Source organism: Dipodomys merriami, unplaced genomic scaffold (genome assembly GCF_024711535.1).
Source record: "Dipodomys merriami isolate MVZ:Mamm:240054 unplaced genomic scaffold, mDipMer1.0.p SCAF_1, whole genome shotgun sequence".
In the NCBI taxonomy this organism is placed as follows: Eukaryota; Metazoa; Chordata; class Mammalia; order Rodentia; family Heteromyidae; genus Dipodomys; species Dipodomys merriami.
In genome coordinates, this window is record NW_027202270.1 from 74,681,079 (window position 1) to 74,695,604 (window position 14,526).

The window sequence follows — 14,526 nt, forward strand, 5'->3', positions numbered from 1 at the left end:
ATAAACCAAAATAAATTTTTCCTCATTGAAGTTGTTCATGTCAGGTATTTTGTTACAGCTATGGCACTGAGAAGTAGGGCTATTGCTATGACTTAATCCTGACCATGTGGTCTAGAAAACTGTGGATTTTGAGAATAGTTTGGAGAAGCAGATAGAAAAGTCTTAGAATGTTACAAGCATAGCTTAATTGGGGGGAGGGCGTTGGATAGGAGCTTGGAAGATCAGAATGCTGACAGGAACATGTAAAATGAAGGCTAGACTAATGAGCTTTCAGGTAGAAATGAGAACTCTATTTGAAATCATCTATTGGAAGCCATCAATGTTACATTCTGGTAACAAATTTGTCTACAGTTTTCCCTGTCGTGAGATTTTGAATGAATCTGAATTAAAAGGCAATAGATGAATTAATTTGGCAGAAAAATTTACAACAGTCAATATTCATGCTGTGGCATTGTGAATGCTGGCTACTTTTAGTCAGGTTTACAGGAAGAATGGAAAGTAAATAGGAGAGCAGATTTTTAAAATGTGTAGTTTTGCCAGAAATTGAGCATGTATCAAGCTGAAAACAAGGAAATGATTATTGTTAAAAACAATTGAAGAATCATGTACTTTGCACAAAGACAATAGAAGAGATATCCTGAGAGCAACTCAAGAATTGGCTAGACTTCACACATGGCCGTGCTCAAGTATGAAAGGGTAAAAAAAAAAAAATGTGAAAGAGTTTCTCTTGAGAAGAGATTGCTTCTGGGAACATAACTAGGAAGTTACATAACCTAGGTAGTTCTTTTCCAAGTATTCATTTCATTGTGTTCAGCTTCCTAGACAACTAGAGATTATTGTATGTAGAGATTACTGTAAATAGAGCATGGCTAGTGCTCACGCTGTTAACAGATCTCAGCATTGTCTGTAATATCGCCATTCAGGTAAGCAGAACGCAAGAGTTATGGGATGATGGAAGTCTCCACCCAGATTTCAAAGGAAGGCCTGGGAGACCAGGAAACTCATGACAATGAGAGGATCCCTGCAGGTATCCCTAGAAAGTGACCTGTGAAGTTGGGATAACATGGCAAAGTTGCAATAGTAACATCAGGGTAACTGAGATTTCAGTAACATGGAGTATTTGTCAAGGAATGCCACAGACAATGAGAAGAGACAATGTAGCCTTTTCTGCTTCCTATTTGCTATCATTTGAACTGCTTTACCATGTCCTCTCACCTCTCATCATGATAGACTGAAATCTGTAAAACTATGAGGAAAATAAGGTACTATAAGCTTTTTCTAAGAGGTAGTTTGTCACAGTGACAAAAAAATAATACATACAGGGTAACACGAAAGCAAAAATTTATTTTTCCTAATTCTGAATGCTAAAAGTCTGAGATGAAGGTGCTTTTCAGGTTTTTTTCCCCCCAAGTCTTGTTCCCTTGACTTGGGGATGGCTTGGTGTGTTAAATTGGAACTTTTTTTTTTTTTTGTCGGTTGTGGGGCTTGAACTCTGGGTCTGGGCGCTGTCCCTCAGCTCTTCAGCTCAAGGCGAGCACTCTACCACTTGAGCTACAGAGCCACTTCCAGTATTCTGGTGGTTTATTGGAGATAGGAGTCTCACGGTCTTTCCTGCCTGGGCTGGCTTTGAACCGCGATCCTCAGATCTCAGCCTCCTGAGTAGCTAGGATTACAGGTGTGAGCCACCAGTGCCCGGCTTAAATTGGAACTTCTACTGTGAGTATTTGTCTTAATTCTGCTTCTTGTATCAGACCATACTAAACTAGGGACCATATCAATACCTAATTTTACCTTAGTTATTTCTTCATCTTCTTTATCTACTAATGTTTCAAGTCACATATTGAGGTACAAAGGGTTGGAATTTTGACATGTAGATTTTCTGGGGAGCAAAATTAGTCCATGACAGAATAATGTTTGTTAGTTTTGTTGTTCTTATTATATCAGGCTTTATAGGTTTGAGCTGATACATATAGCCGAAAGATCCTCTTGTTCAAGAGTGTTTTCTTCAATCAATCATTCGCGATTCTGCCAGTAGCTATTTATTCTCTTAAAGCTTTCTCTCTCTCCTGACATTTTCCTTTAATGCTGCCAAGAATCCTGAATGGGATGAGTATGTAACAAATCAGCTTGTTTCCATGTTTCTTTATAAACTCTGTTAGTCAGTCACTTTTTAAAACCATCTGAGAATAAGAAACAGAAGACTGAGTCTTTGAAAAGAAAAAGCACAAAGTTTGCAATAGCCTGAGATTAAATATCTCCAGGGTAAAAGTAAATAACAGAAAGGAAAGAAATGCAATTTGTCTATTAGCCATTTGTTTGGATTGGTGATGAGAAATACCTTTATAATTTTGCCACCAGCTATTTGTTTCAACATACCTACCAGGGATTTTGTAACTTTGGTATGTTGAAAATAATGGGTATATAGTACAGTACTAAATGAAGTATGATTGATGACAAGTATTAATACTCATCATATGTCTTTGTCTTGGCAACTGATGTCCTAGATAAAAATCATCAAACTCATAGTTCAATGAGCAGCTACATGATTTGAGCATTGTCTCTCCCCTGGAAATGGAGTTTCTAAATTTGATGAGATGCTTATTCAATTGAATGGATAACTAGGGTTGGTTTTCTTCTTATTCTGCATATAAATTATTGTCTAGGAACATTTTCACTATGTTTTATTCAGTCTTTAGGTTTATTGCCTTTGTCCTTTGTTCTTTTGTTCTTCTCTCTATCAAAATCATTTCTAACTAGGCCTACTTATCAAATTCAGTCCCTGTTTAAACTTTGGTTATAATTCTCCATTTATTTCTACAAAAATATTTGGACAAGATCCCACTGTAAATAATCAAGGACATATTAATTCTTTCTGAGATATGTTTTTTAAAAAAAGAAATACAATGTATAGCTCCTATCCATTGGTATCTTTAGATTTTGGTTTATAAGACTCAATTGGGGTTTAAATTGACTTTTTCAATATATTGACATCCTCATATAGGTTTATCCTGTACTAACAAGAGTGCAAAAAAGAGGAATAGAAGACAGTCACAACATTTTTATTTGTAAACAGTGAGTGGAGGGATCCCAGCCTGCTCACAAAGCTCATTTTTATGACAGTGGGATGCAGAAAACGGTAAGAGTTATAACTGCATTACAGAGTAATTATACTACGCACATGGTAGGAATGTTACACGTCTTCCTAGATGCTTTGAAGATGAGCACAAGCCAGTGAATATGATATAAAAATCAGAGTAAACTTAGACAAGTGATGTTCTTTACATATATATGTGTATATATAGGTGTATGTATATGAATGTACATATTATATATGTAGTTATGTGTGCCAAAATGATGTGGCCCCATTTTGCATATCTGCCATTTTCTTTTCTTTTCTTTCCTTTTTCTTTTTGTCAGTCATGGGGATTGAACTCTGAGCCTGGACACTATCCCTCAGCTCTTCAGCTCAAGGTGAGTATTCTACCACTTGAGCCACAGTGCCACTTCCAGTTCTCTGGTGGTTAATTGGAGATAAGAGTCTCACAGACTATTGTGCCCAGGCTGGCTTTGAACCACCATCCTCAGATCTCAGCCTCCTGAGTAGCTAGGATTACAGGCGTGAGCCACTGGCACCTGACCTAAATATATGTTTTTTTGTTTTTGCAGTCATAGGGCTTGAACTCTGGGCTCTTCATCTAAAGGATAATGCTCTACCACTTGAGCCACAACACTACTTCCATATCTGCCATTTTCACACACCTGATTTTCCTGGATTGTATCCCTCTTCCACATCGTGGTGACCTCAGCTCATTGTTGATTTTGCATGGAGACCAGTGTTCTACAACCCAGGAATACTGATTGCATTCAGTGTAACATGGGACTGCCTCATGCACCTGTCAAGAATAGGAAAAGAAAAAAAAATTATGTGGAACTATCCACATTATAGAAAAATAGCCTATCATTCAGTAATGCCTGCTGAACATAACCCAAGAAATTATTCTCTCACCCAAATAGCCAGATTTCATTCCCCCAAAGAAAGATGTATTTGACTTCTCTCAATTTACTGACTTGCCTAAAGAAGCATACAGGGGAATCAACTAAAATAAGATGATATGACTTCACAGAAGAGAACAAAGGATAATCATTTCTTAGCACCATGAGTAGAAATTCCATTATCATTTCATTTCCTAAAAGAACTCACATACTATCAGATGGTCCAACTCTCAATTATATGGTGTATTGTATTCTCTAATGTATTTTAACATGTCAATTGAAACAAATACATATATATGCAAAATTTACTTTTGAATATAAAGTTTTTGAATGTCTAAGAAAAGCAATATTATAATTCATTTTATGCCCCCAAATGATGTTAACAGATAATCATTCAGCCTCTTGGGCACTGTGGGTTCATATGAATGGTGCTATTTGTAAGATGTTTTCACAATATGGCTAACACACACATACACACACATACACACATACACACACATACACACACACACACGCACACAAGATGAATGCTTCTAAGCCATTAGTGGTCTACATAGTTACTGACTATGAATATTTACAGTAGTATAATATAAAAAATGAGGGCATTAAATAAATTCTTAAGTTACTTCCTATGCATTTGTTTGTGGTAACCTTTTCCTGAAATTGTATCCCAGTGGGCAGCCAATTGGGTTTGCCTCTCTCTTTGAGGCTGTACTTAATCGTCATCACTTCTCAGTATGAAGCATAGCTTCTGTGTAATAGAAGTAAGGAAAAGAAAACTGCCTCTGAGTGAGCTAATGCTCTGGATCTTACAAAGATGGCTCAAGTGCAAGCGTACTGAAAAACATGGCTCAATCTTTCACCAATATAGTTAGTTAATGTTGTTCCTTTTAAGTAAGCCTTAAGTAGCAGTCCTTGTGTTTTCCTACATTCCTAATTCTACAAAATTGTAAATGATGGAAGAGTTATGCAAACTGAAACATTGCTTGTGAGTCTCCACTAAATGCAAGGTAATGGGATAATTAGAAAAGACGACTGAAGCTCTGTCAGCATGTTAGCTGGAAATCAAATAGGAAAAGGTGATTTGCTAGACTACTGCCTAGGAATCACCAGTAATGTCAGAAACTATTTTTAACCCAAGGATTCTATTCAATTCTCACACATAGACTTCACAAGGGGAAGAGAAACCACAAGGTAAAGAATATATAGGGCAAAAATCAGAGTTGGGAAAACACTAGTGGAACTCGATGTAAGAAAGTAAGAAATTAACTTATAAAAGAATTGCATTTCATGCTGAGAATGATGACAAGAACGAAATGAAAGGGTCACAAGCAGTTCCTAGAATAAGGAAGTGATAATTTATAACTGAGAAAAGTCTATCCAGAAAAATTCATAGGATAGTGGAGGAAAAAGAAGAAACTACAAAAAATTAAAATGTATATGCTCAACTGAACAGATGCTAGGAAGCTGAGCTAAAATTTGAGGAATGCATCAGGGATATGATACTTTCACTGAATTTATGAGTTCTTCCTATCAATGCTTTAATATGTAAGGCTATAGCTTAATTATAAGAAAGCTTCTTTGGTTTCTTTTGAGATACAACAAGGTATCTTATATGCAAACAAGGAGTAGATTAAAATTTTTAAATGTTTTTTCCCATTTCATCCACGCACTCTGCACTCTTATGTGCAGAGTGGACCCATTGTTATTTTAAAGCTATTAAGACTAAATAGGGCTTATCCTTCCATGTTTGCTCCATATAAAGCCCCAAGGTCACATGGAAAATAAAAAAAATCAGTTGTATGTATCTTTGGTAATATGTGACTGCCTAGTCATATATTAGTTTGTTGGTTGTATTCTAACCATCCTGACAAGATGCTAGAAGATGGGGAACAGGTATGAATGGGAAAAATGCAGCTATTTTCTTAACAGTCAAAAACCAAACAAAAAGCCAGTACTTCTTTTTTTTAATTTAATTTTTTTGTCAAGGTGATGTACAGAGGGGTTACATATGCAAGGTATTGAGAACATTTCTTATCCAACGTTATATTTTAAGATTCTCCAGTCATATAGAATTTCATGATATATCTGGTGTGTGTGTGTGTGTGTGTGTGTGTGTGTGTGTGTGTGTGTGTGTGTGTGTGTGTGTGTGTGTGTGTTACTGGGATTGAAGGCAAAATGTCACACATACTAAGCAAGCACTGTACTACTGAGCCATCTCCGCAGTCTATATACAATTTTAGAATTGTTTCTGCAGTTTGTTCTAGCAGAACAATCTGTACCCACCCTTCAAAGCCCAAGTAAATGGTATCAGTTTCCTAGAGAATGATTTTTACATGCATTTGAACAGGGCCAAGGTTAACGAGGTGGTTAGAGCTACATTGCATGTTAGTGGAGGACAGGACAAATAGAAAATCATTACTTTGACCCTATATGTATCTCTCATCTTCTACTTTGCTCTTTTCCTCACCTTAGCCTACATAACCACACGTCCAACTCAGACCTTAGATAACACTAAACATGCTCAGAGAAACACAATCCTCTCCTCATGTATATATGCTCCTGGTCTTAACTGAGATCTGACTTATTCTGATAGTGTTTGTCTGTGTGTCCATTTTGATAAACCCAGATTACAAGTCTCAGGCATGAATGGCTTTGTTTCCATGCAGGGAGGGGTTGTAATTCACAAAGTATGAGATTGAGGAGAGTTTAATGAGGAGATGGTCATTAAATTGAAACTAATTTTTGAAGATACTCAAGTTGCTAATGACCCACATTAAATTATCTAGAGAAAACAAGCCCACTCAATGGAACAAAAAAGCAGTATTTCACAAAACATGAAGGACAAGAAGATGCCATAAAAATGAAACCTTCTTCCCATTATGGGCTTTTGGTTAAAGAATGATAATCATGTCATGAAAAGATGTGGCTTGGTGGTTTTGTAGGAAGGGGAGGAATGTCCCTTACAAATCATGTGAACTGTTTCTTCAAAATCCTCTCCACCAGGCAGGGAACCTTATTGAGATGGTCAGAAATACCCACAAAAGGAAAGAATGCTGCAGGGCATTCAAAAATAACGTTTGACTTCCCAGGTGCTTGATGTCTTCTCCTGTCAGTCTTTAATGTTCTGGGTATTGCCTATTACTGTTTAGTTGGTACTTATTATATTATTATGGTTTTATAATGGAACTGTGTTACAGCATGGACTTTATCACAGAATCATATGAAAATGTTCTGCAAGAGAGAAATGAGCCATGGAAAAGTTAAATGAAAATCATTTCTAAATGGAACAAATTAGGAAGAAAATAACAAGGTTTAATAGGGCTATAGATGCTAAAAAATGCCACTGAAAAATCTAAATCCTCTGAGGGAAATACGGTTTCATTCTCCTAGAAAAGAGTTCTATTTATTACTTCTTCACCAGAGACTTGCAGTTTATAATTTTTCCAGTTCCAGATTCATATCATAAAATCACTCATTGAGTCAGTCTTTTAATATTCATTAAATAAGCCTCTGTTCATTTCCATTAATCAATTCAATTAAGTACTGCTTCTTTCATATGCTTTCCCAGCTACAAACTAACTGCTCTGGCATGAACCTGAGATAAGGTCTCACCAGGGTTTAGTGGATGTCATCATTGCATACTAGACTCTTACTGTTCAATGAAACAGACAGGAAAGAAAGAAAGAAGAGGAAAATGAAAAGGGAGAAAGAGGAAGAAAGAGAAGAAAGGAGGGGAAAAATCACCAGTGGCTAATTTTCCATTGAAATAAACCATAAACCTGTGTTAAGAGTTCATTGGCAGGAAAAGACCCAGGCAAAAGTCTCCAGGTTTAAGGGCATCTTATTGAGAGTTGTGGCCACTGTGGAGAATTTAGAAATCAATTCAGTGGCATATGTGAGAGCATAGTTCATGTGCAAGGGTCTCTCCCATTAAAGTATAATAAGAAAGCGTTCTTTTGCTAGGTGCCAATGGCTCAAGCCAGGAATCTTGACTACTCAGGAGGCTGAAAACTGATCAGAGTTTGCAGCCATCTTGGAAAGAAAAATCCATTAGAATCTTATCTCTAGTTAACCAGCAAAACTCTGGACGTGGAGCTGGAAGTGGCTCAAGTAGTAGAGTGCACAGTGCCAAGCTCTGACTTCAAGACCCAATACTGATACAAAAGAAGAGGAAGAGAAAGAAGGGGAAAAGAAAGCAGGGGGAGGGGGAGGAAGAAATAAAGTGGTGAGCTTAGTAACCATGAAAGACTTCACTCTCTTCAAAATGCCATGACTTCTTTAGTTAAAATATTCAAGTTTATCTCTGATTCTTAGGCCTCAATTCAAAGATATTAATTTCTTTTTCTCAATCTATGATCAGTTTTCTCCCTCCATAACTCACAGTTTGCTTCTTGGTTTACATTGTCCCTCAACTTACCACAATCTAACCCTTTTAACTCAGCAACTCACTTTTGCTCTCCTCCACAATGACAAGTATGAATGATGGGAAGGTATCAATCTCATTCAAAGAATTTTCATTTTGAAATTTCCAATCAAACATTTACATCTGCTTTCATAAAAATGTATTACATACAATACTAAGAGTCAGTATAATGTTCCTGTACCCTACCTTATGGTATACATCTGTGCCCTTTAATAGTAACAAGTTAGAGATGATATCACAGCAATTCTATGTAGACTATTATAGTTTATATAAGGTATCTTCTAGTCATCACAATTATTTAAACTAGATAAGATTTCTATGGAACTTCTAGCTAAAAAGAACTAAATTTTGAAGATGCCAATGACTGGACAATTATTTGAAGATGACAGTGACACATAGAATTTGCTTGCTTAGTTTGTTTGAGAAGAGCACCACATTCCAAGAGATATTGCCCATCATTTGTTCAATGGTGAGGATGATATTAATACATCATAGTCTGCCCTCTATATTTGCAGACTAGAGAGTCAACACACTACAGATTCAAAGTGCTATAAAACATAAATATTGCATCTGTATATAATATGTGTAGATTTCCCCAGTCATTGTTAAGTAGTTTAGTATAACTGCTATTTACATATAATCTAAATTATATTATGCATTATAAGTAATATAGACGTGACATAAAGAATTCAGGAAGGTGTGCACAGTTTATATGCAAATACAATACTACATGTACAAGGTTCTTGAGTATATGTAGACTCTAGTATCTACAGAGGGTCTTGGAATACATCACATAGGGATATTGAAGGATAGAGTTCTGAAAAGGAGAAACAACCTCAAACTGTCTATTGAAGTCTTTAAATCAGATAATATTTGTTTCGTTACAGAGAAAAAATGGCCATTAGCAATCTAATCTTTGTCTTTACATATAGTGATTTCTTTCAGCAATTTTAAGAAGCCAAAATATCTGTCCCAAAACCAAGTACGTTTGAAGCAAGAGCAAGCCTCTGTTATTAGGTTGGATGGAATTTGTGTAAAGATAGTGAATTTAAAAGCAAACATTCACAGATGTATTTAAATTGTCATCTGCTGGAAAATCATTAGGTTTGTCATCTTGTGCTGTGTGTTATTCAAGGACACATCATTTGGACTTGGGTTTTTCTGAAGATCCTGTTTGTAGTACCCAAAACTCAGAGGTCTTGGTAAATGTCAATTGTAGTACAGATTGTCAAGTCTGAAGTTCGAGCTGATCTCCATTTTCCAGACATTTTAACTTACTAGATTCTTCAGTTATACTACAACGCAAAGACATCTTCAGACTGCTCTTAGACTCTCAACATGCCTTGTTTTTTAAGTATCCCTACTGGGAGGTTTTAGAGTGTGTGTATGAGTGTGTATGTGTATATGTGTGTGTGTGTGTGTGTGTGTGTGTGTGTGTGTGTGTGTGTGTGTGTGTGTGTGTGTGTGCACATGCACGTCCATGCACGTGCACCAGTCCTGGGTTTGAACTCAGAATCTGGCTGCTATCCCTAAGCTTTGTTTATGTTCAAGGCTAGTGCTCTACCACTTTAGTCACAACTCTATGTCTGACTTTTTAAAAGGGAGTTTATTTTATTTTTACCACTGTTGTTTTTAATGTTCTATGTGACATTTATGGTTTCTTTTGTATGTTCTTCCCCAATGGTATAACCCCTGTTTTCACTGTATTTGATTCTGGTGCCCTGCATCTTGTATATACATTTTTCTAATTTGGGGAGGGGAAGGGAAATAACAAAATAAGAATACAGGCTGACCCATTTAACAATGAGATGTGCAAGACACTATGTTGAAAACAAACTTTACAACTTGGTCAGGGGGAGGCATTGGGGAGGCAGGTGGGAAGGGATGGTAGGGGAAAAACAAAGGGGGGTAACAATGCTGTACTCATTATCTTACCCATGTAACTGTAACCCCTCTGTACAGTACTTTACAATAAAAAATTAATTAAGAAAAGAAAGAAAGATCTAAGTTAATGTCAAAATAAAGGAGTTTTTTTGGAGATGAGAGTGTCTTATGAACTTTGCTGTCTGGGTTGCCTTTGAAACTTAATCCTCAAATCTCAACCTCTAGACCTGCTGTGAGCCAATAGTGCCCAGCCTTATTACTTGCATTTTTAAATGAGTGTAAATTGATTGTGGAAAAGGGTTTCTCTGTGACATTTTTACACATGCATATAAAGTATTTTGATTGCATTAATCTATCACTACTCTTTTAAATATGCATCTTTTAATTTTGACACTAAAAATTTAAGAATGAGCATATGTCTGAGTGGAAAATGGAGGTCCATCTAAAAAAACTAACCAGCACAAAAGGAGTCTGGAAGCTTGGTTCAAGTAATAAAGTAATAACCGAGCAAGTATAAAGCATTGAGTTCAAACAGCAGCACTTCCAACAATAAGAAAACTCTAGAAATAAACTTACACATACTGAATACACTTTATTTTTAACATTTATTGAAAAATAAATTGCTGAACTCTGAAGCCAATTACAGATTTATTAGAGATACTTTCTCCTCCTCTCGGTGGCATCTAAGGTAGTAGTGGGAGTTGGAGAATGTTCCATTATTTCAAGGGGCCTAAAAATGCATTCACATACCAAATCCTGTCTGTAATCTCAATGAATTTGAGACTGTTGTGATTAATGAAATTTTAATTTCATTTGCAAGCACTGCTGAATGTGAATTAGCTTTTCTCTCATTAGGAGTTTTCCTGATCTAAGATGTCTAAAGAATAAAAAAGAAAACAGTTTTTACATACATAAATAAGAGAAGAAATTGATTAATAAAGAAGCTGTTGGTCAAAAAAATCACACTATTGCTTATACATAAATACAATATTTGTTGTACAAGATAGCCCTTCTTCTGAAATGGATTTATTTTATCTGAAGAGTTCTGAACTGTCTTTTAAGGGTCCCAACATTGAAACCATTATTTTCTTGCCTGATCCATGCTTGAATATGTTTGTTCTTTGCCACCCTAAATGCATGCACAAATGTCATCCTCCAAGTTTTATGTTAATGGTATTAAAATGGTGAAAATTTAATCTGGCTACAGAGTTTTCCATTAACACAGGTTAGGAAGTGAGAAGGTTAGAGAAGGTCATTCAGCAGAAGGCCTCATGATTGATTCCTAGCAGTCTCAGAAGGAAGAGAGAGAACACAGAGCAGAAAACAGAGACATGCTCCCATTGTGATGGGAAGGATCACAGACAGATCTTATCAGCCCTGCCCCATGCTGTTTGGACTTCTTGAGCCCTAAAACCTGTAAGCAAAATAAACAAGCCAACAAGAAAAACAAAATCAAAATAAGACAGCTCTTTCCTCCATAAAGCTGACTTCTTCAAGTACTTGATTTACTGACTGATATCCCTCTCCTTGTAGGAAGAACTGGAACTGAATAAATATATCCCAAGCCATGCATGAACTCTCTGCTTTCTTTTCATCCCTTTGCTTTCTTTAAGACTGTTTCATAGCAAGTCATCCCATTACAGCCAACGAGTAATAAGGAGAGCTCCAAGGCTCAAATCCAGAAGACTATAGTTATCTGTGCTAACATAGTTTACATTACATGGGTGGCAAATAAAGGTATATTTTAGTTATTTTAATCTATATAGCTTGAAAATACCTAATATGAAAGCTCAAAAAACGTTCCCAAATCTGAAACTTTACCATCATGACACCATGGTAGAAAATGCTACATCTGACTTCCTCTGATTGGTCACAGTCAAAACACAGGTACAGTAAAGTTATTCCCTGAAACTTCTTCAGACTCGGTCTAGAAAGTATATATGAAACATATCACATATTTTATATTTAGACTTGGGTCTAATCCTCAAAATATCTTGTGTATGTGTACATTTTCCCAAATCTGAAAAAGTCTAAATCTGAAACTCTTCAGGTTGCAAACAGTTCAGATGACCTATACTTGCTACTTATAATATTATATGCTCACTTACAGAAGAATTATATTTCTTATTTTGTGCCATTTAAGTGAGTTTCGAAATAAAATGTGGTCTTAAAGTGTACTGCAGTATAAGTAACAGATAGCAATAGAAATGATTGTTTTGCAGATACTATAAAGTGGCAGATGTTCTACATGAAAACACCAGCCCACACACCTGAGCACTGGCCAGCCTCCCTCTGTGTCTGGCACATCTTATACAACACAATGGGGCAACTGGGCAACCTGCAAACGGGGCAAGTTGGACTGCAGAGCCCAGATAAATAATCACAATAAATAAAGCAAAAACGGACAATTGCCTTCTCCAGTATCCTGTGTGTGTGTGTGTGTGTGTGTGTGTGTGTGTGTGTGTGTGTGTGTGTGTGTGTATGTGTGTGTGTACATACACACATGTCCTCATGAAGGAACAAAATCAAGAGAGATTTTAAAAACTCTTCACAGCATAAAACAGACTGCAGCCATGGTGACTTATTCGCCTTTCATAGAAGAAATGGTATTTTTCTGGGAAATGGAAATATTTTTTCAAAAACCAATGCCATTTCCTAGAAAATACAAGAAGAGCTGAACTCATAGTATTTCAAAAATGACTAGTAAAGAACCCATGAAACCTGGACATTTGTGACTCATATGTGTAATCTTAGCTACTCAGGAAGCTAAGATCTGAGAAACAGTTCAAAACCAGCACTGGCAGAAAAGTCTGTGAAACTCAACTCCAAGTAACCAGGAAGAGGCTAGAAGAAGTGCGACTCCAGTGGTAGAGTACCACTGGAAAAGAAAAGAGGAAAAGCCTTCAGTACCAGAAGTAAACAAAGGTCATGAATAAACTTTAAAATAAGCTGAAATATGAAAGACAACAAGTGTCCAGTACTCCTTAGAGGAGATATCTAAAATTGTTAAACTCACAGAAGTGAAGAATTAAATGGTGCTGGGGAGACTGATAATTGCTAATCAACTGGTATAAAATTTCAGTCATACAATATAAGTTCTAAATATTTGTTGCATGAAAGCATGTCTGTGACTAACTATTCTATACTGACCATACCTATTAAGAGGGTGTATTTCATGTTAAAATTTTCTTGCAATAATAAGTGGGGGTTTTGTGGATTAAGGTGATTGTATGTTTCAAGAGGAATTGCATTATACCATAGATACTGGGATACGGTTGCAAATATACTGAAAAGACAGATGTGTGGATGGATAGACAGATGAAAGAAGGAAGTGAGTAAGTATGGATCAAAGATACTAACATTAGCAAGTTAGGAGGATAAAGGTTTCCTTTCTCTTAAAGAGAAAGGATATGCTGTGTATGGCTCTAATCCTAGCACTCAGATGGTTGGAGTAAAAAGATTTTGAGTTCTAGGATATTCTGTGCTCTATAGCAAACTTTAGGCTACTCTGGGTTAATAGCATGGTCCACCAGAAATAAAGAAAGAAAGAGGCAAGGAAGGAAGGGAGGAAGGGAGGAAGGGATGAAGGGAGGGAGGGAAGGGAGAAAGGGAGAAAGGGAGGGGAAAAGGGAGGAAGAAAGGGAGGGAGGAAGGGAGGGAGGAAGGGAGGAAGGGAGGAAGGGAGGAAGGGAGGAAGGAAGGAAGGAAGGAAGGAAGGAAGGAAGGAAGGAAGGAAGGAAGGAAGGAAGGAAGGAAAGAAGGAAGGCTGAATTATCTCCCCTCCTCTTACCCCTGAATAAATGTACCAGCGGTCTTGGAAAAGAGTCTAAGATCAAGGCCATGTCTGAGGCTGATGCCCCCAATGAACACACAGACTGTTGAAATCTTGTAACTCCTCAGTCAAATAGCATTGCTCACCCACCCTGCCTGCATCTCACCCTGCTTCCATCTGTCCTCCCCCCCTTCACTCTTTTTGCCTAATATTTAAAGAGCCCTAGTGTACGGAGGCCGTGGGGGGGGGGGTGCGTCATTTCCCCTTCAGCCAGGCTGAAGGAAATTTAGGTGCCCTTCCAAGCCAGGCTTCACTCCCCAAAAAAGCCTATTGTTCTGTTGAGTTCCCTTTCTGCCCTTTATTCTGATACCTACATGACTGTTTCCTCATAAGAAAAATTACAACTCTTTGTTCTTTATGATTTTCTTACACTCTAGGATACATGTGTTCT

The 14,526-nt window shown here is 36.9% G+C and overlaps 1 protein-coding gene across 1 annotated transcript in view; it reads right to left on the minus strand.

Moving 5' to 3' along the window:
• Thsd7b (thrombospondin type 1 domain containing 7B) overlaps nucleotides 1-14,526 on the minus strand; it is a 798,478-nt gene that overhangs the window by 88,020 nt on the left and 695,932 nt on the right. The window contains exon 15 of the mRNA XM_070038225.1: nucleotides 3,760-3,893. Coding sequence (XP_069894326.1) covers nucleotides 3,760-3,893 — 134 coding nt within the window. The remainder of the gene's footprint in view (nucleotides 1-3,759; nucleotides 3,894-14,526) is intronic.